The sequence below is a fragment of the Schistocerca cancellata genome, chromosome 8, assembly GCF_023864275.1.
Source record: "Schistocerca cancellata isolate TAMUIC-IGC-003103 chromosome 8, iqSchCanc2.1, whole genome shotgun sequence".
Lineage (NCBI taxonomy): Eukaryota > Metazoa > Arthropoda > Insecta > Orthoptera > Acrididae > Schistocerca > Schistocerca cancellata.
Genome location: NC_064633.1, coordinates 233,617,040 through 233,643,866, shown reverse-complemented (window position 1 = coordinate 233,643,866; position 26,827 = coordinate 233,617,040). Strand labels below are relative to the sequence as shown.

Genomic DNA, 26,827 nt, shown 5'->3' with positions numbered 1-26,827 from the left:
GACCTAAGAAAATGTCTTTGACAGTTTCCAGCAACTCTGTAAGCATTGATTATGAGAATTGTAACAAATGAACGCTATTCTTAAGGCTAAGAAAGTTATTTACTTTTTATTTTCTCTTTTCTATTTTTTTTAATGGTTCTGTTAAGGGGGATACTCAGTTACAGATTTTATAATGTAGTTTGCCAATGCTACACCCTTAAGGAGCACCTTTGATATTTGAGGTTAGAAACACATGACGATTTTGTTGTCACGTAATAACAGAGCAGATAAAAGTAGCTGATGCGGTCTTAGTAAAATTATACGAATTTATTTTTAAATTTTCCTCTTTCCTCAAAAGAGCCGCCGTGACCTCGACGCATTGTGATGAAATTTAGCAGAATATTTCTTTCGCGTGACGATAAATACGGCTTTTCAGGCCTATGGTATTCCTCTAAAACATGGTTGTGAATAGGAACGGTAGTTATACACAGAACAAAGCATTAAATATATTACATATGTCACAGGTTGAGGAAACTGTCACTTCCCTGCGTTGCTTCCAGGTTGTAGATCATATTAGTCTTCGCTGCTTGCTGCTCGTAAGCTTTCGCTGGATCATCTGCTTTCAGTTTGAAAGGTATTGGTATGAATACAGATCATCTACTGAACTCCAAGTAAACTGCTACACACACTACCTCTAAGCGCTAGCAGTCGGCGACAAGTTCTGCCACTAACTGCAACAAGTTCTATGTCTTCGTGCAGTTTCTTGGACTGTGACATGACGTCGCCGAAACTGCTTTACCGTAAGTGTTTGATACACGTGTATTATCGGCGACAAACTCTGCTAAAATTTGTGTACTGTTACATACAAAAATAAAGTTCTAGATCGTCATGCAGTTTCTTGGACCGTGACGTGACGTCGCCGAAACTGCTTTACTGTAAGTGTTTAATACATGTGTAGTATAATACAGCTTTTCTCTTACAGAGGGACAACGTTGTCAACATTGGAGCAGAAGTTTCTACTTCACCCCTTATTTTCATTGTCCTTCAGACTGTTAATATTTAATTTAGCTTCAACAAAACATTTGCATTACAGTCTTGCTACTAAAAGTACCAGTTTCTTTTCAGAATGTGTGCAAGTCTTTGCTGATCATTTTATTTGTCACTGAATTTGATACTAGAACGTGTAGACTTAGCCTAATATTGAGAAAAAATTCATTACGTGTTGAACAAATCCGAAATCTCAGGGTATCGTTCATCTGGTTACACAACACTCCAAACACATGCGTAATAGATACAGCCTGTTGGGTTCTTTAGCTGAATAAATGACATTGCCTTGAATTGAAAGTACCCTCAGGTATTGTTATCTGAGATACAGCGTACTGAAAACAATATTTACTGGTATCAATAAATTTACTTTGGCCTCATCATCGTGCATTTTGGAAAACTTCGGGCAGTGCTTCAAGTGGCACCATTATATTGGATCATATGATTACGTAAAGTATTTCCAAAAGTGGTATAAATTTGGTTTTTGTTACAGCAGTACACAGCCACAAATCGAGAAGAGTTGCACTGAAATTTCTCTAAACGAGTAAGCCAAGGCCTCTACAGTATTAACTAATTTCAGAGAAAACATCCACATAAATTCACCGTAGTGTTGTCGGAGAGTACAGCCGTTAAACTCTTCCTGACTCACAGTTACTGGTGAAAAATCTGGTTCGTTCACTGTAACCACAACAATGTGAAGTTAGTAAGTCCACCCGTTAGTTCCGGAGGGGTCGCCGCTTTAGTCTGCTGTCACGTGCTGCGCTGTACATTTCGTCTATTGGAAGTGGCCGTGCCAGTTGAATATGCGCTGATTTTCTTATTCAGTACTCTAGAAAAAGTGGTGGAACTGGATTAAGTCGACAATACGATCGTTTGCGGACTCACTGTCTGTAGCTTAAAAGTTCTTCTTGTCAGTAAACTTCAGCAGTCATCCTGCACCTCCCCTACCTTACAGTGGCCGGATGTGTCGGATCCGCCACCACAACAGCTGGATCTTTCCCTACCCTGCTGTCTAAGCAGAAATCGGTCAAGTTAATTAATGCGAACCCTGCCGTTAATTTTCCTACCTGAACGGAACTCTATTGACGCAAGCTTAAAAGAGGTGATAATTAAAGAGCAGATCGGCACTCCAAGGAGCAGTCCTCAGATTCCTTCACCCAACCAGAATCCTGTATAAAATACTTCATTAAATAAAAATAAATACAGACTTGGTAACTAATATAACGTACTTTGATTTCAAACTCATAAGATTACAATTACAACTGGGATATAAAACGTAAGTCACAGATCATCACGTAACTATCCAGAGATGCTAGTCTTTGGTGGGGCTGGCGGCTTGAGAGACTGCGTGTGTCTGAACGGTTTTCTGGTGTGTGCGTCATCAGGAAGGACCGTTGCCCCAGGGCGAGACGGAGCAGCAGCTGGCGTCTGAGGACAGGGCGACACTGGTGTCCAACCCAGACGGAGACGCCTCCCCACCGGTCGCCGAGACCATCAAAGTCGAGATTTCCACTCCCGCTGACTTCAAGGACGTCTACTACGAGATAGCCACCATCAAATCGCCGTACACATTCCAGGTAAGTGGAACATCTTTAAAGCCATCTTTGATTTTCTGTACAGTAGTCTCATATTTCTTGAAAGATCTAGAGAGACACCTCGGATGGTGTCGTGGTAACTGCCCAATGTTTCAGCGAGGCAGGTACTTATCATCTTCAGGTATGACCGGAGATGACGAGATGCAGTCTCGCAGATATAGTGGAAATACATTGCATGAACGTCAAATGAGGTGCAGCGGCCGCAGCTGTTCTTATATAAGGTGTTTCAAAATTACTTTCAGTTACTTCGGGGACAGCTTTCTTGCACCAAAACAAGAAAAAAGTATAGTAAACATGGACCCTAAAATGCATACCTTGTTCATTTTCGATAGTGTGAAACACGTATCTTCTACTGCAAGCTGTGTACTTTTCATAATTTGGGATGGAGTATTAGGTACCAAAACAAGAAGACAAGTCTATCAACATGCGCTCTAAAATGAGTATCCTAAGAGCTAAGAGCATTTATACACAATAGGGAAGATGAACACATGCTCATAGCTCGTAATACATGCATTTTAGAGCCCATGTTTACTGAACGTTTTTGTCTTGTTTTGCTGTACGAAACCTGTCTCCAAAGTCTCTAAAATTATTTTTTAAACACACTATATAATTTCATTATATTTTTGTCTAGAACAAATATTTTATTAAATTCCTTACATTTTAGGGCAATTATCGCTTCAAAAGAGCATACTTTGGGTTAATATACACTCCTGGAAATGGAAAAAAGAACACATTGACACCGGTGTGTCAGACCCACCATACTTCCTCCGGACACTGCGAGAGGGCTGTACAAGCAATGATCACACGCACGGTACAGCGGACACACCAGGAACCGCGGTGTTGGCCGTCGAATGGCGCTAGCTGCGCAGCATTTGTGCACCGCCGCCGTCAGTGTCAGCCAGTTTGCCGTGGCATACGGAGCTCCATCGCAGTCTTTAACACTGGTAGCATGCCGCGACAGCGTGGACGTGAACCGTATGTGCAGTTGACGGACTTTGAGCGAGGGCGTATAGTGGGCATGCGGGAGGCCGGGTGGACGTACCGCCGAATTGCTCAATACGTGGGGCGTGAGGTCTCCACACTACATCGATGTTGTCGCCAGTGGTCGACGGAAGGTGCACGTGCCCGTCGACCTGGGACTGGACCACAGCGACGCACGGATGCACTCCAAGACCGTAGGATCCTACGCAGTGCCGTAGGGGACCGCACCGCCACTTCCCAGCAAATTAGGGACACTGTTGCTCCTGGGGTATCGGCGAGGACCATTCGCAACCGTCTCCATGAAGCTGGGCTACGGTCCCGCACACCGTTAGGCCGTCTTCCGCTCACGCCCCAACATCGTGCAGCCCGCCTCCAGTGGTGTCGCGACAGGCGTGAATGGAGGGACGAATGGAGACGTGTCGTCTTCAGCGATGAGAGTCGCTTCTGCCTTGGTGCCAATGATAGTCGTATGCGTGTTTGGCGCCGTGCAGGTGAGCGCCACAATCAGGACTGCATACGACCGAGGCACACAGGGCCAACACCCGGCATCATGGTGTGGGGAGCGATCTCCTACACTGGCCGTACACCACTGGTGATCGTCGAGGGGACACTGAATAGTGCACGGTACATCCAAACCGTCATCGAACCCATCCTTCTACCATTCCTAGACCGGCAAGGGAACTTGCTGTTCCAACAGGACAATGCACGTCCGCATGTATCCCGTGCCACCCAACGTGCTCTAGAAGGTGTACGTCAACTACCCTGGCCAGCAAGATCTCCGGATCTGTCCCCCATTGAGCATGTTTGGGACTGGATGAAGCGTCGTCTCACGCGGTCTGCACGTACAGCACGAACGCTGGTCCAACTGAGGCGCCAGGTGGAAATGGCATGGCAAGCCGTTCCACAGGACTACATCCAGCATCTCTACGATCGTCTCCATGGGAGAATAGCAGCCTGCATTGCTGCGAAAGGTGGATGTACACTGTACTAGTGCCGACATTGTGCATGCTCTGTTGCCTGTGTCTATGTGCCTGTGGTTCTGTCAGTGTGATCATGTGATGTATCTGACCCCAGGAATGTGTCAATAAAGTTTCCCCTTCCTGGGACAATGAATTCACGGTGTTCTTATTTCAATTTTCAGGAGTGTATTTCATGTGCTTTTAAGATGGCTAGTGGCTGAAATGCGTCAGGGAATTCATATGCTTGTGTTCCATATAAATATATGATTAAATTGTAATGCAGAAATATTGTGCAGTTTCCATTACGCCATCAGATATAACGCCCAGAAACCTTTCACGCAGTTATTACGTCGGTAAAGCCTCAGACAACTCATTTGGTCTGATACTGACTTACAGTATCACCTCATACTACGTCAGTTAAGTGACTGGATTCAAGACACAATAACAGACAGGTCATAATCAACGTTACCAATTACGAGACATAGTCAGAGTTGGACATATTGCAGAGAGTACTTTGAGGGTGATACGATAAGATTAGTAGTAAATGCCTATAATCCATACAAACGACCTGATGGACAGCATTGGTAATTCACTGAGCCTCCTCGTGGACTACACAGTGGTATGTAACAAGGTAGTATCACTAGGTGCCGGTGTAATAGTTTGTAACTAATCGATTCTTGGTGCGAAGATTGGATCCTGAATCTCAGTGCAAGTAAGTAACACGGAAAGAACGAAAAGAAGAAAAAAGACAATGGGATGTGTTACTACGTGGGGCTCAGAACTTCAGAACTTTCAGAAGTCTCACGGTATCCATTCGGAGTCCGCAGAATCCTTAGTCGTTACAATCCTGAGTTGATCATAGCCAAAGTGAGACATCAATTTATATGTTTATAATGCGTTTGTTTAGTCAAAGCGATAGTGTACCGAGAATATTATCGCATATCTATTAATAAACTAAGCGAAAGCGGTACAGTGGTTAAGGGCTTGGACTTTCGGAAGAATTGAGAACAAACATCAGCCCATAATCGTAATTTATTTTCTAGTAGTTTTCTAAACCGCCAAGGAAAAGGTACGGACGATTAGATTTGAAATCCACGATCGATTTTCTAGCCTGTCTTTCAACAAATACGAGTGTGTGTGCCGTCTATGATCATCTGGACGTGGACGGTGCGTTGAATGCCAATATATCTTACTCCCTTTACCGTGACCGCACCTTAGATACAACATTAAATGTAGAGCATACTTCCTTCTGTTGGGACGTGCATGTAGAAAAGCTCTCAGTATCGTAGAAAAATTATTTTTAAAATTATCTGTGTAAATTTCCAAGACGAATATACCAACTGATTATTTCGCCACAATGACGGTAATACCAAAGAAATAATGATTTGTATGGAGATGGATTTACCGTTCGCTAAAGGAAAGAATTCGCATAAAGGAAACTAATACCCTAAATTCATCTTGAATAGAATTTGAGGACACTATCTTTATGGCGGCGGGATATTAATAAAATTTAAATTATTCTCACTGTACATTGTCCATCGCCATTTTGCTGTTGATAAGTGTTAGTTCCGTATCATCGTTAACTATCGTATTTCCAATTATTTACATCTAACAAGCTGCTGTCAACCATAGATCTATCCCTACAAAATTTATGCAAATTTAGCGTGACACGTTTATATATGCTTGCCATTCACTATGCCTATATCGATATCATAGTTCATATAGTTTAAATAAGTGGTACATGCATATGTATGTATGTATGAGAGGCTGAGAAATTCCATTATCATCATATGCACTAACATTTGAGAATCGCTATTTTGCTCCTAATTGTTCTGAACCTAACGAATGTAGTAATAATCCATAAATTTGTTTATCTTGCACGTTGCTATTGCGCATTTCGCTATTAATGCGGCCGTTCAAAAAATTTCGAGACTGGTCTAATAATAAAATAGAGAAAAGCTAAGATGGTGATTTTAATGCCTCAGATATTCTACATAGTCGCCATCCACCTGAGTACAAAGTGCAGAACGTTCTCCGACATTTTTGTTCCGATAGACACCTTAATAACACTGTAGCAGAAGTTTTAAATTGCTCCAGAATACTGGCTATATTTCATTTCACAATTACATTTCAGGCAGTGCAAGGGGACATCTGATTTTCTTTGTGGCTTTAGTCGGGCGCGTCGCTTATGTTTTTTTGCACCTTTCCTCGATTGTTCGAATACTCTGTGACCCACATAGGATTTGCGACATTTGCGTGGAATGAGGTACCCACTGGCCCTTCGGAGACTTGGTTCGTCTTTAATACTACAAAGAAGACTTCTTATCCTTCTTGACGAAAGTGAAATATACTTGGTGTCATGTTTGCATAAAACTCTACCAGTCTAGCCAGATGTTGAGCCAGTGAAAGACAAATTGGCAATTCTTGGCTTGTTGTTTTCTTTGTTTCTCAGCATCTTCCTCAGATGTCGTTGGTTTTGACTGTGACGTCCGATCATTTCGTTTTCATGATTTAGCGATAGGGCTTGGTGGTCAATTCGGCACGGTAGGTCTGCTTGTTCGGTCAATGGATTCGCCACCCCCTATATATAACTTGAGTGAGGTTTCTCGTCTATGAAATTAGGAAACTGTCATGGGACTTCCGCACAGAACCAATCACGAAAACACTACAAAGGAAATAAACAGGAAAAAGAGCCAACAGCGTGTGACTGGAAACAGAAAGGTCGTGGGATCGAAGCCCGGCCGGACTTCGGAATTTTTCAATCTGTCTTCAATCTTACCTTCACCTTTTGACGATGTGAGGAGTCACCAGGTACCTCATGTGGTTCGGATTCCACGTTAAACTGTATTTATCCTTTCCCAGATTCAATAATTGAGTTAGATTAGGGGCACGCAAGTCGCCGAAGGGGAGTTCTATCGAAGAATTTGTGCTCAGCCACGGAGCCACAAGCAACGCGGTGAGTTGGGGGCGTGTTTCTGCAACTGTGACGGCTCTTTTTACACCGGGTGTTACAATTAAAGTGAAACTTGGTAGATATTCTAATGCACTAATGCTGAACCTCTTTACGCTTGAAAAAAACTTAGTTCTATTTTTGTGCCCCAGGTGTAAATCAGGCGCTGTGAATGCAAGAAAGACGTATAGAAATGTTTCCATATGTAATGCATTAGGAACGGGACGTGGACAGAATAAATTAAATAAATGAGGTGTTCAGGATGAGCAACGGAGACGTCGACGTGATGGTGCATCCGTAAAACGACGTGATCAACAGTCGTACCCAGCAGTTCTGGTGAAATGTGAGCAGTATGTTCCTGTATACTGGACTTCCGATCAGTCAGAGATTGAATGTGTCCGTGGTAAGGGTGGTGTTTCAGATTACCCCAGAGCAAAAACGCGTATGGATTCAGATCAGGTGTCCTTGCAGTTCTTTTAGATATCCCCAGGGTCAAAAGTTGCATGGATTATATCACGTGGTCTTGCAGGCACCGCATCTCGAGAAACCCTGGAGATAACACGTTTGTAGAAGGTTGCATTAAAAATATCTTTTACTGCTTGAGTGACACGAGGTGTTGCCCCACCTCGCATGAAAACAGTGTTTTCCACGCAATTGCCCTCTTCCAAAGCAGGAATCGCATGCTGTACAAGGAGCTTTCGATGACTTGCTGACGTCATGGTACATCTGACAGGCCCACTAGATATATTCTCATCAAAGAAGAACAGACCAAGCGTAAAAGTGCTTAGAAACTCACACCACACAGTCAAATATGGCGCGTGCAGTGGTTCTTCGTGCACAACACGCGGCTTAACAGAACACCAAATCCGGCAGTTAAGTGTATTCACGGCACCGTGTAGTATAAAATGTGCCTTGTCACTCCATAGAATCTTGTCCGGCCACATTTCGACAACTTCGATCAGTGCCAGAAACCGAAGAGCAGATTCAGAACGTTGCTGCATATCGTACGGTTTCAGTTGCTCACCGTCTGGATCTTTTAGGGATACCAGTATAAAACAGACCGCAAAACTTTGCGTACTGTTGACCATGAGATGGACAATTCTATTGACACAACACGAGCGCTGGCACTGCCCGCTGCGCGAGACCTGCATGGCGAGCTACAGCAAAAGGAACGTCGTCAACAACTTTTACCGGGACAGGACGCCTTCCTCTTCCTGGTGCCACACCAGCTTACCCGTATTTTAGAATTTCAGTAACACCTTCTTTAAACTATTTAATAACATGGGGCCTCTGCTCAGACCTTTCAGTAGCTGATACTCTCTTACAAGGAGACGGCACGACGGTGGGGTCGGGGATTTGTCCGAAATTTTGTGTGGTGAAGGAGGACCCCTAACACCTCACGTGGTTAAAATGTTAGGACGCACTACCCGGAAAATCCCGGGAAAAATCGATCTAAAGTTTCTTAGGTGCGGTATGAGTATAAAATGTTAGCGCTTTGCCGAGGCGCCGTCTGGCGTAGCTGTTTAGGTCTCGGACTCTTACGCCAGAGGTCTCGGATTCGGTTCCTCCTCTTTCACTTTTTTTTCTCCTGTTTCATTTTCTTTTGTTATTCCACCAATTATTCAAAAAGTTTGCCAAACCTACATTATCTTTAACAAATTAGTTACATTATCGAATAAAAATTATTTTCTTTTTGTCCAACAACACAATTCACGGCGGTGGGCTTTCCATTTATCGTTGTAAAGTATATGAGGAAAAACATTGGGTTTTTAATCAGAATAGCAAAGTCGATTGGGAAACATTCAATTTTTATACATATAATAATTATAAACAAGAACCGCAGTGGTAATTATCGTAAAAACAAACAAAGCAATAGTTTTTGCGACCTCTTGCGCAGCATTTGAAAGCGGATTTTTTACAATCACAGGGAGTTTGCAATAAATCTGTACAAAAACATGCCCCATTAACATTTACGAAAATGTTTTGAGTTTCTGATAATTTTGAGGCAAAGCAGGAATATTAAATATGTCTCGGAATATTAGTGACGATAATTGATGGTGAATTATAGAATGAATTTTTATACAATCTTACCGGGAATTAATGTCACGATTCTCCTGTAACAATGCGCTGCAATTTTGCAAGCAACAGAAGGAAAAAAGTCCAAGAGAAGGAATCGAACCCGAGACCTCTGGTATAAAGGTCTGAACGCTAACCATGTAGGCCAAACGGTGGCTCGGTAATGGACTAACATTTTATACTCATACGGCACCTAAGAAACTTTGGATCGATTTTTCTCGGGATTTTCCGAGTAGTGCGTCCTAATATTTTAACCACGTGAGGTGTTAGGGGTCCTCTTTCACCACACAAAATTGTGGACAAATCCCCGACCCCACGGTCGTGCCGTGTCCTTGTTAGTGCACCACTGTAATTACCTGCATCAATATAATATTTTCATTAACAGCATACAGTCTCTATTCTCGGTAGCCATACAGTTCACTCGTATCACGGCTTGGGTGTCACGCCGTTATACCAAGAGTGCAGAGTGACAGATTTGCACCTGGAGAGAAAAAATGGGGACTAACTTTTATTCTAGCGTAAATCGGTTCTGTGTCAACGCATTAGCAAATCTGCCAAGTTCCGCTGCCAAAACGATAATTACAGCCCACATCGGACTTGTGAGAGTGGCTGCACTTTAATTTTAATCGCCCAGTACTTTACTCACATTTGTCTGTAGCCTAGTGCTATATACAGCGTACAGAAAAAGTCGTAGCATAGCTTCCTTACCTTTTGTTGTCAGTGGCTGATTGCCCGATCAGAAGTACTTGATTCCACGCAGTAAAAGAGAAAAACTTCCGCCCACCGTACTGGTCCACAACGCAGAATTTACACTTCAGCAAAGGAGCCTGGACGTTAAATCTGCCGGTAAAGGCGCTAATCCTGAGCTAGGAGTAGAGCAAACAATTTTGGCGACAGAAGAAGGAGCCCAGTGGTGCGGACACACTCCGCAGCACCGCTTCCCAACCAGCCTGCCTGCCGGCGCCTGCGCCCCCATTTAACTTCGAGTTACCGCGAGTTTTCTATCCGATGGAAGCCTCGCCACCAGGAACTTGGCCGGCCCGGAGCGCAGAACAAATAAAACGCGCTCTCTGGTTTCCTCGGCCCCTCTCTCTCCTACTCCGCCCCCTCCCGCCCCAACCCCATAGCTCTGCATCCGCCGCGGCCGCTACTTCTTCCCCGGTGTTGGACGTCGTAAATCCTGAGTTTCGGCCCGCGCTGGTGGCGGCGTGACTTCAGATTAGGAACGAGGTGGCCGCCAGAAGGCGTGTGACGCCTCACCAGCTCCCGGCACAAAACTCTTTACGTGTGTCGCCTCCGAGGCGCGCGCGTTTCGACACAACTTGGCGCACGCCGCTCACAGCGTTTCACAAGGGGAGGGAGCTTCACGGCTTTTCTCGCGGCTGCATTTCGAAAAACGCCCGATAGCATCCGCCGCTCGCTCGTCCGAGGTCACTTCACACTATCGCGGTTACACTACCCAGCCAGAAGGCTGCTGGAGGCTGGGTCATCCGACGAGAAGTACGCGTGAGCCAAAAGGAGCACGAGTCAGGAGAAGTTTCAAACTCTAATATCGTGAATTTCCTCTCAAATAAAATGATATTATCGAATGGCATTGATGGCTGAGAGTCCCCAACTGGCAAATTCGGTAGCCGAGTTGCAAGTATTTTCAGTTGACGCCGCACTGGGCGACTTGCGCGTCGATGATGATGAAATGATGGTGAGGACAACACAAAATCTAGTCCCCGAGCGGAGCGAATTTCACACACACGGCCGCGGATAGAAGCTGGGCGCGCTGTATGGCAGTCAGACGTGCTGACCACTCAGTTAATGCATCGGACTGAATTTCCTCTTTTCTTAGTTCTGATAGGACATCTTTGGAATGAGTTTAGTCTAAACTGATTTTAGAGAAATCCAATCTTATGTTTTCAATAATTCGAAGCCACCTGTAACTCTTAATTTTTAATGGGAAACAATTCCTGGATGCTAAAATAAAATCGTTGATGAAAGAAATACATCTAATCAAACGTATCCGACCACCCCTAAATACAGTTTTAGGGGTGTAAGTGCAAGTATTGTGACCATTGGTAACTTAATATGTATCCACTTCGGTGTGTTACTTTTTTTGTGTCTGCGTCTAACATCTTCCCGCAAAGACGTCATATAATTTATTACTCGATTTTTTATTTCTGGGCGGACGTCACTGCAGCTCTAACTAGGAGAACACAAAAGTGTCCTAACCCGATTTTCCAGTAATTTAGCTCTGTGGAAGAGAGATCAAAATAAGCGAAAATTTCTCTCAGCTTATCCGTAGATATTCGACCGTTTCTGAGAAAGCTACGAACAAAGTTTTCGAGGTACTGTATGTACCTTTTAGCGAGAAAACAGTCCATCCGAAGCACAGCCGGCACGGTAGCTCATCGTGTTCGGTCAGAGAGCTGGTTCGCCTCTGTAATTAAAAAAAACTGAGTTGAAGGATTAACAAACAAACTTTGACGGAGGTCATATGACGTCGGCAACGACCAAACCCAACGATCAACATCGAACAAACAAAAATAAAAAGGGCGGTGGCTCAGTGGCTGGCGTTGCGGCTTCACATTTCAGCACCCCGTGTTCGAATCCCGATTATTACTTTTATTTTTGTTCTTCATTAATTTACCTGTGTCCGTAGAAGGTTATTACAAAAACGTTTTCCACATTATATTTAAATAACATTGTTCTTATTAGCCTGCCAATTCCATATCTCGTCACTGAAATAACAAATAAAAAGAAAAAAGAAAATAAACGAAAAAATTATTTGACATTGTTTTCGATGATGTTCCTGCAATGTATTATGATTTACAATCAATTGCAAACGCCAATTTCCGAAAAAGTGGTCCGTTAGGCATACTTTTCCCCTACATCACTACCAACCCGTGTGATCTTCAGCTATTATAACGACATTTCGTTGTCGGCTGAGATTCATACGGAGAAATGGTGCTGTGACAAGGCTGCCTTCCCACGATGCTTGTGGTGATTGGAATTTCTATGTTTAAAATGTTTCTGTGATCGGTATCATGCAAGGGAACTCACCAAATCTTACTGAAGAATAAACATAAGAACAAAATATAAGGGTTGACATAAGAATGAAATATAAAAAGATGAGAGGTTCAGAAGGTTATAGCCACTGAAAATACCATACAGACACATATTTTATAATAAATATGACACCTGATGCGAAATACAATTTTGCAAGTAATATAACGCCCTTTTATCCCCTGACTTGATAAGGAACATTTGTGTAGTAACCTACTACGGACATGGGTAGATAAATGAAAAGGGACGCAAATGTGACGGTCACTAATTAGGCTGGGCCTATCATTCGCTAAAAGATATCTTAAGTATGTTGAAAATTTTCTCAGAAACGGTCCAGTATCTGCGGGTAGGTCAGCACACTTGTTTGTTTATTTTGGTTCCTCTTCCAGTGAGCGAAGTTTCTTAGAAATCTGCTAATGGCACTTTCCGTATTCTCCTCGTAAATGGACTACGTTTGTCAGAGTAGGCTTACCATCTTGCCATCTTGCCTCCACGCGTCCTCACTTCAAACAGCTGCCGAGCGCTTCTAGGCGCTACAGTCTGGAAGCGCGCTACCGCTGCAGTCGCAGGTTCGAATCCTGCCTGGGGCATGGATGTTTGTGATGTCCTAAGGTTAGTTAGGTTTCAGTAGTCCTAAGTTCTAGAGGACTGATGACCTCTGAAGTTAAGTCCCATAGTGCTCAGAGCCATTTGAACCACTTTTTTTCAAACAGCTGACGTGCTGTCAAGGGATAAATAAGCATTAATGGCTTGCTTTTGCCACATGCACTTGGAGGCACCGACCAACTTAAAAACATACTACTATTAACAGCTACAATGATTAGTCTGCGAATGAAGTAAGTACTTATATAATGCTCTTCAGTACACTGACCTCAGTGGCAAAAATAATCTGCATTTAAACCCGTAACTTCGTGTGTAGTGCGGAATCTACGATTTCAAGGGCTATTCGGGAAATAGGGTCCAATCGGTCGCGAAATGAAAGCAATTGTAAAAGTCAAAAATCTTTTATTAGCACCAATGAGCTACACCTTCCAGCTACTTCTCTATACAGTCGCCGCTCCGACTTAGACATTTGTGGTAGCGTTACACCAACTCTCCAATACCCTCGTCATAGAAGGCAGCCGCCTGTGGTTCCCACTAATTCTCTATGCCGGTCTACAGCTCGTTGTCTGTGTCATATTGTTGTCTTGATAGGTAATGGTTCATGTGAGCAGAGATGAAACTTAGGGGGAGCCATTTATGGGCTGCATTGTCAGTGATGAAGACCTTTCCGACGAAAACGCTGCAGGAGTATCTTCATTGCCCCTGCAGAGTGCGACCGTGAACTGTCATGAAGGAGGAGACCCATTACAGTTATGTTATGTGGGCTGCATGATGTCAGTCAAAACCTCTCAGAGGCCCTTGTACCTGGCGGGAGACACTGTTGTTCTAGACGTCTTTACGGTCAGAGACTTGACGCCATAGACGGTCATACTACAGACACTGCCCAACACATCTGTGCAAAGATTCATTGCATATTCACTGTGGTTTCCATTTAGCGCCCTAACGGACCACACTTTCCGAATAGCGCTCGTACAGGGTGTTTCAAAAATGACCGGTATATTTGAAACAGCAATAAAAACTAAACGAGCAGCGATAGAAATACACCGTTTATTGCAATATGGTTGGGCCAACAGTACATTTCCAGGCAGACAGACTTTCGAAATTACAGTAGTTACAATTTTCAACAACAGATGGCGCTGCAAGTGATGTGAAAGATATAGAAGACAACGCAGTCTGTGGGTGCGCCATTCTGTACGTCGTCTTTCTGCTGTAAGCGTGTGCTGTTCACAACATGCAAGTGTGCTGTAGACAACATGGTTTATTCCTTAGAACAGAGGATTTTTCTGGTGTTGGAATTCCACCGCCTGGAACACAGTGTTGTTGCAACAAGATGGAGTTTTCAACGGAGGTTTAATGTAACCAAAGGACCGAAAAGCGATACAATAAAGGATCTGTTTGAAAAATTTCAACGGACTGGGAACGTGACGGATGAACGTGCTGGAAAGGTAGGGCGACCGCGTACGGCAACCACAGAGGGCCACGCGCAGCTAGTGCAGCAGGTGATCCAACAGCGGCCTCGGGTTTCCGTTCGCCGTGTTGCAGCTGCGGTCCAAATGACGCCAACGTCCACGTATCGTCTCATGCGCCAGAGTTTACACCTCTATCCATACAAAATTCAAACGTGGAAACCCCTCAGCGCCGCTACCATTGCTGCACGAGAGACGTTCGCTAACGCTATAGTGCACAGGATTGATGACGGCGATAAGCATGTGGGCAGCATTTGGTTTACTGACGAAGCTTATTTTTACCTGGACGGCTTCGTCAATAAACAGAACTGGCGCATATGGGGAACCGAAAAGCCCCATGTTGCAGTCCCATCGTCCCTGCATCCTCAAAAAGTACTGGTCTGGGCCGCCATTTCTTCCAAAGGAATCATTGGCCCATTTTTCAGATCCGAAACGATTACTGCATCACGCTATCTGGACATTCTTCGTGAATTTGTGGCGGTACAAACTGCCTTAGATGACACTGCGAACACCTCATGGCTTATGCAAGATGGTGCCCGGCCACATCGCACGGCCGACGTCTTTAATTTCCTGAATGAATATTTCGATGATCGTGTGATTGCTTTGGGCTATCCGAAACATACAGGAGGCGGCGTGGATTGGCCTCCCTATTCGCCAGACATGAACCCCTGTGACTTTTTTCTGTGGGGACACTTGAAAGACCAGGTGTACCGCCAGAATCCAGAAACAATTGAACAGCTGAAGCAGTACATCTCATCTGCATGTGAAGCCATTCCGCCAGACACGTTGTCAAAGGTTTCAGGTAATTTCATTCAGAGACTACGCCATATTATTGCTACGCATGGTGGATATGTGGAAAATATCGTACTATAGAGTTTCCCAGACCGCAGCGCCATCTGTTGTTGAAAATTTTAACTACTGTAATTTCGAAAGTTTGTCTGCCTGAAAATGTACTGTTGTCCCAAGCATATTGCAACAAACGGTGTATTTCTATCGCTGCTCGTTTAGTTTTTATTGCCGTTTCAAATATACCGGTCATTTTTTAAACACCCTGTAGATGTTACCAGAGCTGGACTCGCCAGCATAACAGGAGGTGGTGGTATTCTTCTGTCAGTGAAGAAGAAACAATAGCGGAATGTGTCAATCAGGGGAACTCAGTGATTTAGGATGTGAACTAACTTAGGATGTCATCTGAATAACGAATCCATCAGACATTTTAAACCTTCAAAAGTTGACCATGTCAACTGTTGATATGTGATTGAGAACTGGAAACGTGAGGAGACAGCCACAGGGAAACCAACACCAGGTAGACTTCACATACTGACAGGACAGGACCGTCGATCACTGCAGAGGGTGGTTGTAAGAAATCGCATGACATTAGCGGAAGCTGTCACCAGTGCGTTCTAAAGTGCTACCAGCAGTCCAATCAGCACAATCACTGTGCCTATGGAGTTATAAGGAGACAGGTACAATGGTGTTGGAAACAGGATGTAACATAAAATATCCGGGAGTAGCTATCGAGAGTGACATTAAGTAGGATGTCCACGAAAATAGAGTAGGAAAATTAGATGTTAGACTGATATTCGTAGGAAGAATCTAAAGGAAGTGTAACTCATCCCCGAAGAAAGTGGCTTACAAGGCGCTTTTTAGAGCTGTTCTCCAGTATTTTTCATCAACATGGAAGCCTTACCAGGTTGGACTGATAGAATGGATAGAGAAGATCCAACGAAGAGCGGAGCGTTCCGTGACTGGATCTTTTAGGCGGCGCGTCAGCGTTACAGAAATGCTCAATAAACTTACGTGCCATACGTTACAAGGTAGGTGTTGTGCATCACGGTGAGCTTAACTATTGAAATTTCGAGGGAACACTTTCTGGTAAGGAATGGACACAGTACTCCTTTCTCCCACACGTATCTCGCGAATGGAACGTCGAGAAAATTCGAGAAATTAGAGCTAATACAGACGCACAGGCCTTAATTTGAGAAAGAAATTTCTGAGAATGTACATCTGGAGTACAGCATTGTATGGCAGTGAAACATGGGTTGCGGGAAAACCGGGACAGAAGAGAATCGAAACATTTGAGATATGGCGCTACAGACGAATGTTGAAAGTCAGATTGACTGGTAAGGTAAGGTAAGGGATGAGGAGGTTCTTGGCAGAATCGGAGAGGAAAGGAATATGTGGAAAACACTGATAAGGAGAAGGGACAGGATGGTAGGACATCTTTAAAGACATGAAGGAATGACTTCTGTGGTACTAGAGGGAGCTGTAAAGGGCAAAAACTGCAGAGAAGACAGAGATTGGAATACATACAGCAAATAATTGAGGACATAGGTTGCAAGTGCTACTCTGAGATGAATAGGTTGGCACAGGAGAGGAATTCGAGGCGGACCACACAAAAAAAGCACACGCTTACTGACAATCATTCTTCCCACCCACCATTCGCGAATGTGGCAGATTAGAGGACGTCAGTTTGTGGTACCAGAAACACCCTCCACCACACACCGTTAGGAGTCTTGTGGAGTAATGTGTAGATGTAGACTGTCGAGATACTGGTCATATGCCATCCATTTGAAGTCTTGCTACGTCTCAAATGATCTCGTTTTCCTTCTAACACTAAACCTACCATTCTTTCCTCCATTCTTGAATACTAATTGGCATCTCATAATGGAACCTTGGCCATTGGAGTGAGAATAACCGCTACAGTTCATTGCCAGTTACTGGATTCATCTGGTAATCACCGTTTACGGACATACAATTTAGAATAGGAGGCAAGACACTACAACAAGTGGAGAGAAATGTAGCTCCTTCTCAGTCAGACATATCGACTAAGTTGCTGAAGGTAGAAGAGAAAGAACATCCAGGCCCAGTCTGAGGTGCTGCGTGAAATGCTGTGGCATGTAGCTGAACGGACGTGGCATCCCCTGTGACCAACGCATGCGGGCGATAGTAATTCCGGGAAGAGCTGTTGCGTCAAGCCTATTCCCCCGGCGCCAAGGCACACGTATGTGCTAGCGCGCGCGCGTGTGTGTGTGTGTGTGTGTGTGTGTGTGTGTGTGTGTGTGCTCTGCGGGGCGTCAGGGCGCGGTCTGCCCTCAAAACGCAGAGGCTGGCATGCGGTACGGCACGGCCCAACCCACTGGACAGGTGAAGGACGCCTGGGAGCTGGCCGAGTACCGACTGTGTTAGCTCCGTCTGTTGCCACGCACCGTGCACGGACATACGAGCAGCAAAGACGGAGTCAACAATCATTCTCCATGCCCTTGTGTATAGCGGCTTCACCTATAGTTCTCCACATGTTACGAATCTCTGTTTTTCTCTAGCAAGTAGCCTATTAGGGATCATCAAAACGTTTCCGTTCGAGAGCCACACAGTCTAGAATCGGTATAACAATCAGGCAATCACCGTACATTGAAGCACTTATCCCACCGACGCAACAGGTTGAATATTTTCGTTTGGTAATGCAGGGGAGAGAGCGAGTAGGTGGAAACAATACATTGAAGGCCTCTAGTAGAGGGTAAACTTGTCTAATGACGTGATGGAAGAAGAAACAGGGATCGAGAGCGAAAAAGATAGGGAATCCAAAATATTAGAATCAGAATTTAAAAGAGCTGTAGAAGATCGATTAAGGCAGAAAGGATAGACAACGTTCCATCAGAATTTCTAAAAACATTGGGAGGAGTAGTAAAAAATGCCGTTTCACGTTGGTGTGTAGAACGTGTGAATCTGGCGAGCTACCATCTGACTTTCAGGAAAACATCATCCACACAATTCCGAAGACAGCAAGAGTCGACTAGTGCGAGAGTAATCGCACAATCAGCTTAACTGCTCATGCATTCAAGTTGATGACGAGAATAATATACAGAAGAGTGGAAAAGGAAAGGGTTGTGTTAGATGACGATCTGTTTGGCTTTAGGACAGTTAAAGACATCAGAAAGATAATTCTGACTTTACGGTTGATAACATAAGCAAAACTAAAGAAAAATCAAGAAACGCTCATAGGACGTATCGACCTGGAAAAAGCGCTCGACAATGTCAAATGGTGCAAGATGTTTGCAATTCTGAAAAAAAAGATCGGTGATATACAATATGTACGAGAGCCAAGAGGGAAAAATAGCATTGGAAGACCATGAACGAAGTGCTAGGATTAAAATGGGTGTAAGACATGGATGTAGTTTTTGGTCCGTACATCGAAGAAGCAATGACGAAAGTAAAAGAAAGGTTCAAGAGTGGAATTAAAATTCAAAGTGAAAGAATATCACTGATGACATTAGTTGATGAGATTGCTATCCTCAGTGAAAGTGAAGAAAAATCTCAGGATCTGGTGAATGAGATGAATAGTCTGACGAGTACAGAATATGGACTGAGAGTAAATCGAAGAAAGACGAAATTAATGAGAAGCAGTAGAAATGAGAACAGCGAGAATCTCAACATCAGGATTGGTGATGACGAAGCAGATGAACTTAAGGAGTTTTCCTAACTGGGTAGCAGAATAGCCCACGATGCACGAAACAAGGAAGGGATAAGTCTCCTAGTATCAGATATAGAAGTTAAACTGAGGAAGAAATTTCTGAGAATGTATATTTGGAGTACAGTATTACATGATAGTGAAACATGGATGATGGGAAAACAAGAAAAAAAGAGAATCAAAGCATTTGAGACATGGTGCGACAGAAGAACGTTGAAAATTAGTTCGACTGATAAACTAAGAAATGAGGAGGTCCTCCGGTGAATCGTTTGAGAAAGGAATATAGGGTTGATTCAAATGGCTCTGAGCACTATGGGACTTAACTGCTGAGGTCATCAGTCCCCTAGAACTTAGAACTACTTAAACCTAACGAACCTAAGGACATCACACACATCCATGCCCGAGGCAGGATTCGAACCTGCGACCACAGCGGTCGCGCGGTTCCAGACGGAAGCGCTCGGCCACAGCGGCCACCTTTTCTTCGTCTTCTGTGTTCCTATTCTCGTAAGCTGAAGATGTTAAGACTTAAGACTGAAAATTTTTGTTTAAATTAGAGTAGAATTTTTACTTTTCTTTTACACCAGTAATTATCCAGTTTTGTACAAAATTTATCTTATTCTTCTCCTCGATAGATCCGAACTTCCTTTTTCTCCTTAGGGAACTGACGTTCAAGAACGTGTTGCTTCAATCCAATTTATTTTATCTCGATTGAGAGCAGGTGATCAGGCATTTTATTTACGTGCAACCATACGTTTCTGTTGTGCGTCGCACAAACAGATTTTCATTGTGCATTCCACCATCACAAAAACGGTACTGAAGCAATTCCGACGCGCGCATCCAGGTCGACAAATGCATGCATAAATACAGCTATGATGAAGCTACTGCGGCGGAAGCGACATGCATCACCGCCCAGTATTAGCGGTAACTCTATTTTTATAATGCATGGATGAATGGACTCCGGCTGTGACAACGCCCGCAGATACGGGAAACTTGCATCCCGCAGTGTTGCGGGTGCTACAGCAGAGCCCCATATTGCGTCTGAAAATCATCATTACTACCCTGACCGCCAAACTGCTGTTTACTTCTTTTGACAGTAGAAATTACCAATTTATAAAACAAACAATCTACGTCTACATTTGCTTTGCATGTCACCTTATTGTGTGTAGCGAAACAGCTTAAATCACTTAATAAAGGCAAGATCTCCGATCCAGATCGTATACCAGTTAGCTTCCTTTCATACTACGCTGATACAATAGTTCCATACTTAGCAATCATAAGCAACCGCAATTCGCACCTAAATACTGAAAAATTTCACAGCTCACAACAAAATGATTCAAATGGCTCTGAGCACTATGGGACTTAACATCCATGGTCATCAGTCCCCTAGAACTTAGAACAACGTAAACCTAACTAACCTAAGGACATCACACAACACCCAGCCATCACGAGGCAGAGAAAATCCCTGACCCCACCGGGAATCGAACCCGGGAACCCGGGCGTGGGAAGCGAGAACGCTACCGCACGACCACGACAGCTCACAACAGTACTGAGGAAAGGGAATACGGGTAATCTGCTGAAATACAGACCCAAATCATTAACATCGATTTGCACTAGTATTCCGGTACATACAATCCTACTGTATTGAAATATAATGAACCGCCTCGAACAACTCTCTACTGATAAATTTTCAGCACGAAATCGGCCTTGGGAATCACAGCTAGCTCTTTATTCACACGAAGTGTCGAGGGCTATCGACAGGGGATGTAAAACTGGAATCCATATTTATAGACTTTCAGAACGATTTCGACACCATTCCTCACAAGCGATTTCTAATCAAATTGCGTACCTATGTCGTATCGTCTCAATTGCGACACTGCATTCGTAATTTCTCGTCAGTAAGCTCACTGTTCTCAGTAACTGACGAAAAGTCATCGAGTGAAACAAATACTTACAACAGTCTAGGTACTTATAACATCCTAGATCACAGGACACATTTATTGAAAGGTGACTGCTGAATGATGATAGTCTACAGCTTTCTGCTCCATACACAGCGATTGTCCATCAAAATGGTGTAGGTACGAAGACGACAATTTGATGATCGAAATTGGTCGCCTTTCAAAAAATGTGCCGTGTCATCTAGCCTGTTCTAAATATTTTCAAATATTATATTCGGATCACTGATATTTTCAGTAATGCTTTTAAAAATGATGAATATTACACACAACAAAAAAAGTTTTGCATCACCCCGGTTCCCAGAACTCCTGAAGATGACGTTGACTGTGGATATTGTATCACAGACACAGTCCCTTTGACTGTTCAGAGATGTCACTAAACCCAACTAAAGATGTAAACAGCCTTGCACGAGCAGCTTATATTAGACGGAGGTGCCCGACAGCCGATCAGTTCCAGTCATTCCACCAGGAAGGAGGTACACGGCTCGTGTTGTCTGTATTTCAACCATGCCTAGGCGATCGATACCGCGGTTCGATCGCGTCCTCATTGTTACTTTGTACCAGGAAGGGCCCTCAACAAGGGAAGTGTCCAGGAGTGTCGGAATGAACAAACGCGATGTTGTTCGGACGTGGAGGAGATACAGAAAAACTGCAACTGTCGATGACATGCCTCGCTCAGGCCGACCAAGGGCTACTACTGCAGTGGATGACCGCTACCAACGAATTATGGCTCGGAGGAACCCTGACAGCAACGCCAACATGTTGAATAATATTTTTCGTGCAGCCACGTCGTGTTACGACTCAAACTGTGCCCAACAAGCTACATGATGCGCAACTTCACTCCCGACGTTCATGGAGAGGTCCATCTTTGCAACCACTACACGATGCACCGCCGTGCAGATGGGCCTAACAACATGTCGAATGGACGGCTCAGGATTGGCGTCAGTTTATCTTCACCGATGATTGTCACATGTTCCTTCAACTAGACGACCGTCGGAGACGTCTTTGGAGGCAACCCGGTCAGGCTGAACGCCTTAGACACACTGTCCAGCGAGTGCAGCAAGATGGATGTTCCCTGCCGTTTTGGTGTGGCATTATGTGCGGCCGACGTACGCCGCTGGTGGTTATGGTAGCCGCCGTAACGGCTGTACGATACGTGAATGCCATCCTCCGACCTATAGTGCAACCATATCAGCAGCATATTGGCAAAGTATTCGCCTTCATGGGCGACAATTCGCGCCACCATCGTGCACATATTGTGAATGACTTCCTTCAGGATAACGACATTGCTCGACTAGTGGCGAGCATGTTATCCAGACATGAACGCTATAGAACTTGCTTGCGATAGGTTCAAAACGAGTGTTTATGGACGACGTGATCCATCCACCACTCTGAGGGATCTACGCCCAATCGCCGTTGAGGAGTACGACAATCTGGACCAACAGTACCTTGATGAACTTGGGGATAGTATTCCACGACGAATACAGGTATGCATCAATGCAAGAAGACATGCTACTGGGTATTAGAGGTACCGGTGTGTACAACAAGCTGGACCACCACCTCTGAAGATCTCGCTGTATGGTGGTACAACATGCCATGTGTGGTTCTCATGAGCAATAAAAATGGCGGGAATGATGTTTATGTTGATCTCTATTCAAATTTTCTGTACAGTTTCCGGAACTCTTGGAACCTAGGTGATGCAAAACTGTTTTTGGCGTGTGTATTTAGTATATTGAATGAGCCCCTAGGTTTTTTTTCGTAAAATTTCTCGTTCCGAAATAGTCTCATATCCCAAATAATGCCCAAGAAGTACCTAACCTTTATTTGGATCATTATTATGATGTTTCTCTCCTGATTGGGTTTCAAGCAAATCACATTTACATTGCATGCAAGCGCTTTGTTATTGTGTTCAGGAGTGTGGTGTCCCTTGGGCGTAATTCTTGTCTAGTTAGTTTACACATAGACTATTCCAGTGCACTGCAGAGTAGGTGCATCATTTTGGAGACTGCCCGATCCCCTGGGAACATATCGCACTGATTTTGTGTGTCGGAAATACCAATACAACGCTGTACTGCATCCTTTCGTCCATTTCAGCTGATAAACGTATTGTTGGTGGTTGTACGGCTTACAGATTGTCAGCTCCGTATTACACACACACACACACACACACACACACACACACACATACAGCTCGTCGCCCCTTTGACCGCCAGATGGCCGGTAACTTCGTCCCGACTTGGCAGGCTGGTATGAGGCATCTGGGAGCCGCATCACGCGCGTCGTTTTCCGTGTCCACGGCGGGGCAGATCTGGGAATCGCCAGCCTCAAGCGACCACTGTGCTCTCTCTCTCTCTCTCTCTCTCTCTCTCTCTCTCTCTCAGCCTTCCATCCGGCCTGTGACCACTTTCCACTGCCCTGCGGCGTCGCGAGCGTGTTGGGAAACCGAAGCTCTCCGCCCGACGGCGTGCAAGAAACTGCCGACTGGGAAAGACGACGACGCTCATTTGACTTGCTTACGACGTGTTAACAAGCCAACACCACACACTCCGGGTCGTAATGACTCGGCGAGGTTAAGCTCATCTACGCTGACTTTCAACAGCATTTCTGACCTTACTTACAAATGAGCCATTATACGAAGTAATTACAAGTTACTGCACACTTTCCTAGGGATGCACTTTCATTAGCAGTAAACAGAAGTACATTATTTTCCCACCATCACGAGGCGTTGAAGTTCCACAATCGACGTTACATTCAGTAGTCAGATCTCACCAAGTCAGACTCGAGTCTCAGCTGCCCCAAATGTCAGTCCTGAAATCTCCGCAAGTGCAACGTATTGATGGAACCGAAAAAACGCTATCGTCGTATGATAGTTAATGAAATTTTTTTATTAAAAAGAAAAAAAAACAAGAAGGTTATTTAAGGCTTTATAGCCGTTGGCGATGAGGTCACTTAAAGTGGGGCTACCGAGCGGGGTGGCGCAGTGGCTAGCACACTGGATTCGCATTCGGGAGGACGACAGTTAAAATCCGCATCCGGCCGTCCTTATTTAGGTTTTCTGTAATTTCCCTGAGACGTTTCAGGCAAATGCAGGGATGGTTTCTTTGAAAGGGCTCGGTAGACTTCCTTCCCCATCCTTCCCTAATCCGATGTGACTGATTACCTCAATGTTTGGTCCTCTTCCCCAAATCAAACAACCAATCAAAGTGGGGCTGAGAAGACCTCTCTCTGAACGGCAGGACGGAAATCTGAATGTTGTTCCACCTGATATCGAGTGAGCTGAATTACGATGAAATGGAGAACTTCTTACTTTTGCACCCTAACAGACAGGATCATTGGTAGCATGCTCAACATAAGCTCCCTGAGCAAAAAATTAATTACTCCTAGAGAAATCATTACAAGCATCATTTACTATCGTGTAATTCCGCCCCTGGACTCGATAACCGCCTCGATTCGGTTAGGAAGTGGATCCACAAGGTTGTGCAGATGGGTCAACTTTCAGCAAATGTGCTTTGTGACCTAGACTGTGAAACGTCTCCATAGAACAATTATACATGACTGTGTTTAAACTGACACACAATATTTTTAGCGCAACGCAATCTGACTTTCAAAAATCCCTACAAAAGAATGGCCGTGACTAACATTAACCTATACCTTTCACAAATCACTTACCTCACCAAAAATCTTCGTTACTCGAACTACTGCAATACAGCGAGCGCCACTACTGCCAGCTAAATAAAAGATTCAAACTACTGAAGGCACTAACTACTAATAGGCATAGTTAGCAAATGAAAGATTTTGATAGAGAACAAACAATGTATTTACCTTACTAGTGTTCAAAAGTCATAATATATATAGCAGTTCATGACATCCAGTCTTACAAATTTCAAAACTCCGCCATTTCTCTCCTCACATCCACTACTGCTGGCGGCTCGTCTCCAACTGCGCAACGCTACGCGCTGTTAACATCCATCTGCCCAACACTACAATGGCAGACAACAATGCAAACTAGCCACAGACTGCACACAGCACAGCCAGTGGTTTTTATACAGAGCGCTACGTAAAGTTGCCAATAAGAAAACATAAACAGCCTACTTACAACTGTTATAATTATTTTCAAAAATTATATACTCGTATATATTGTAGCTTTTCCCCCGAAGTATAGGCTACCCTGCTAAGCAGCTTGATACTCTTACCACAGAAGCCAGCCTACAAGCCAGAGGCATGAGAATTTGATCGCGCATTTCCGTTACATTGCGGATATGGTGATGTGAGCATTTTACCCGCTGTTCCAACATGTCCCACGGACTTTCTGTGCTTTCAATTCAGCTGATTTTGCAGGCCAGTTGAGATTCAATAGCGTGTATGGCAGTGTTCTGCAACCAATCCAAAATTCTTCCCGCCCATTGAACTTTGGTGTTGTATTTATTTGCCTGTGTGAGAAATGGCCTCTTGCGAGGTGATCGACTCCAAATTTTCATTGCATGAAATTTCCGTCGCCATGTTCCCTCGCTGACAGGTTGATACAGATCTTCATCTACTACATGTGGCAGTATCTGTCGGGTGTGGAAGCGATTTTGATCCACAAGCCGTGGAACGCATCTCCGGCCCCCTCAGCCACGATCTTTTTCCGACCACAGTTCTGACGTTGTAGTTAGTGACCACGTGTGTTACACCACTGCATGTACGCACGTTGAACATCAACTAATCCAGTGACTCTCACACCCAGTACGGCCATGGGTAGGCACAATGACTGTTCCCCCTTTCTGCCACACTGTCACGTCCTTACATACACCTCTGTTCATGTACAACGTCCTTTTGAAGCATGAATGTCTCACTACTGACTACTGCCTTATACTAACACAGAGGCAATGTGTGCGGTTGAGCACGTGACTCAATCGCTGCGCAATCTGTAGAAACTTAAGGACTCATCTGCGCATGCGTACTAGAGTGACTAATTTTTTGTCGAGCGAGCTTATTCGTGAAATTTTTGTGTAAGTGGTGCTGGACATCTTCGAGGAAGGTCAAAAATTGCTCTGCACAATACGCAGCAGTACTACTTCAATTTTGTTAAGACAGTAGATTTCGACCATCTGTCACACCATCTTCGGGATACAGAAAGCTATTCAGTTGCCGTTGACCAATTGCAATTGGAGAGTACAGTAGCTGAGCAGTTTTTGTGGCCCCCAAGGTGATCTGATTCAGGACTGAAATCGACTGTCTTTAATAAAAATAAACTAGTATAGATCTGTATTATACAATGACATTTTTATCAGTCTTGAAATTACACGAACGTATTTTCAGAACTGAGAGCAGCGTACTGACCAAAATTCTATTTAAAAATCGAAATCAACCAGTTAAGAAAAAGGAAGGAAGATTAATAACACATAAAAACCGCGTCTTAGGAATACTAGTAACGAGAGAGTGAAGAACAAAGGTGGAAAGAAACCTGACACGACTGGTTAGAAGAGCGGATGGAAAAGCACAGAGAATTCTTTTAGAGATATTGGGAGCAGGAACATGAAAGTTACTAGCTTTAAACTCGTTCTTTAATTTGGAAGACCGAAGATGGAAGAATACAGCAAGAGAAAAATTTTAGTTGCCGTCTGTCACTAGAAGTAACTCTATCATTATCCTTTAAAGATTTGAGAAAAGGCTATAAAACTGAAATTAGGACGGCTGAATCAGGTAATCAAACATAAA

The 26,827-nt window shown here is 44.1% G+C and overlaps 1 protein-coding gene across 1 annotated transcript in view; it reads left to right on the top strand.

The window, feature by feature from the left end:
- LOC126095484 (mucin-3A) overlaps positions 1-26,827 on the top strand; it is a 794,250-nt gene that overhangs the window by 717,931 nt on the left and 49,492 nt on the right. Inside the window, exon 16 of the mRNA XM_049910274.1 lies at positions 2,409-2,600. Within this exon, the coding sequence (XP_049766231.1) occupies positions 2,409-2,600 (192 nt within the window). The remainder of the gene's footprint in view (positions 1-2,408; positions 2,601-26,827) is intronic.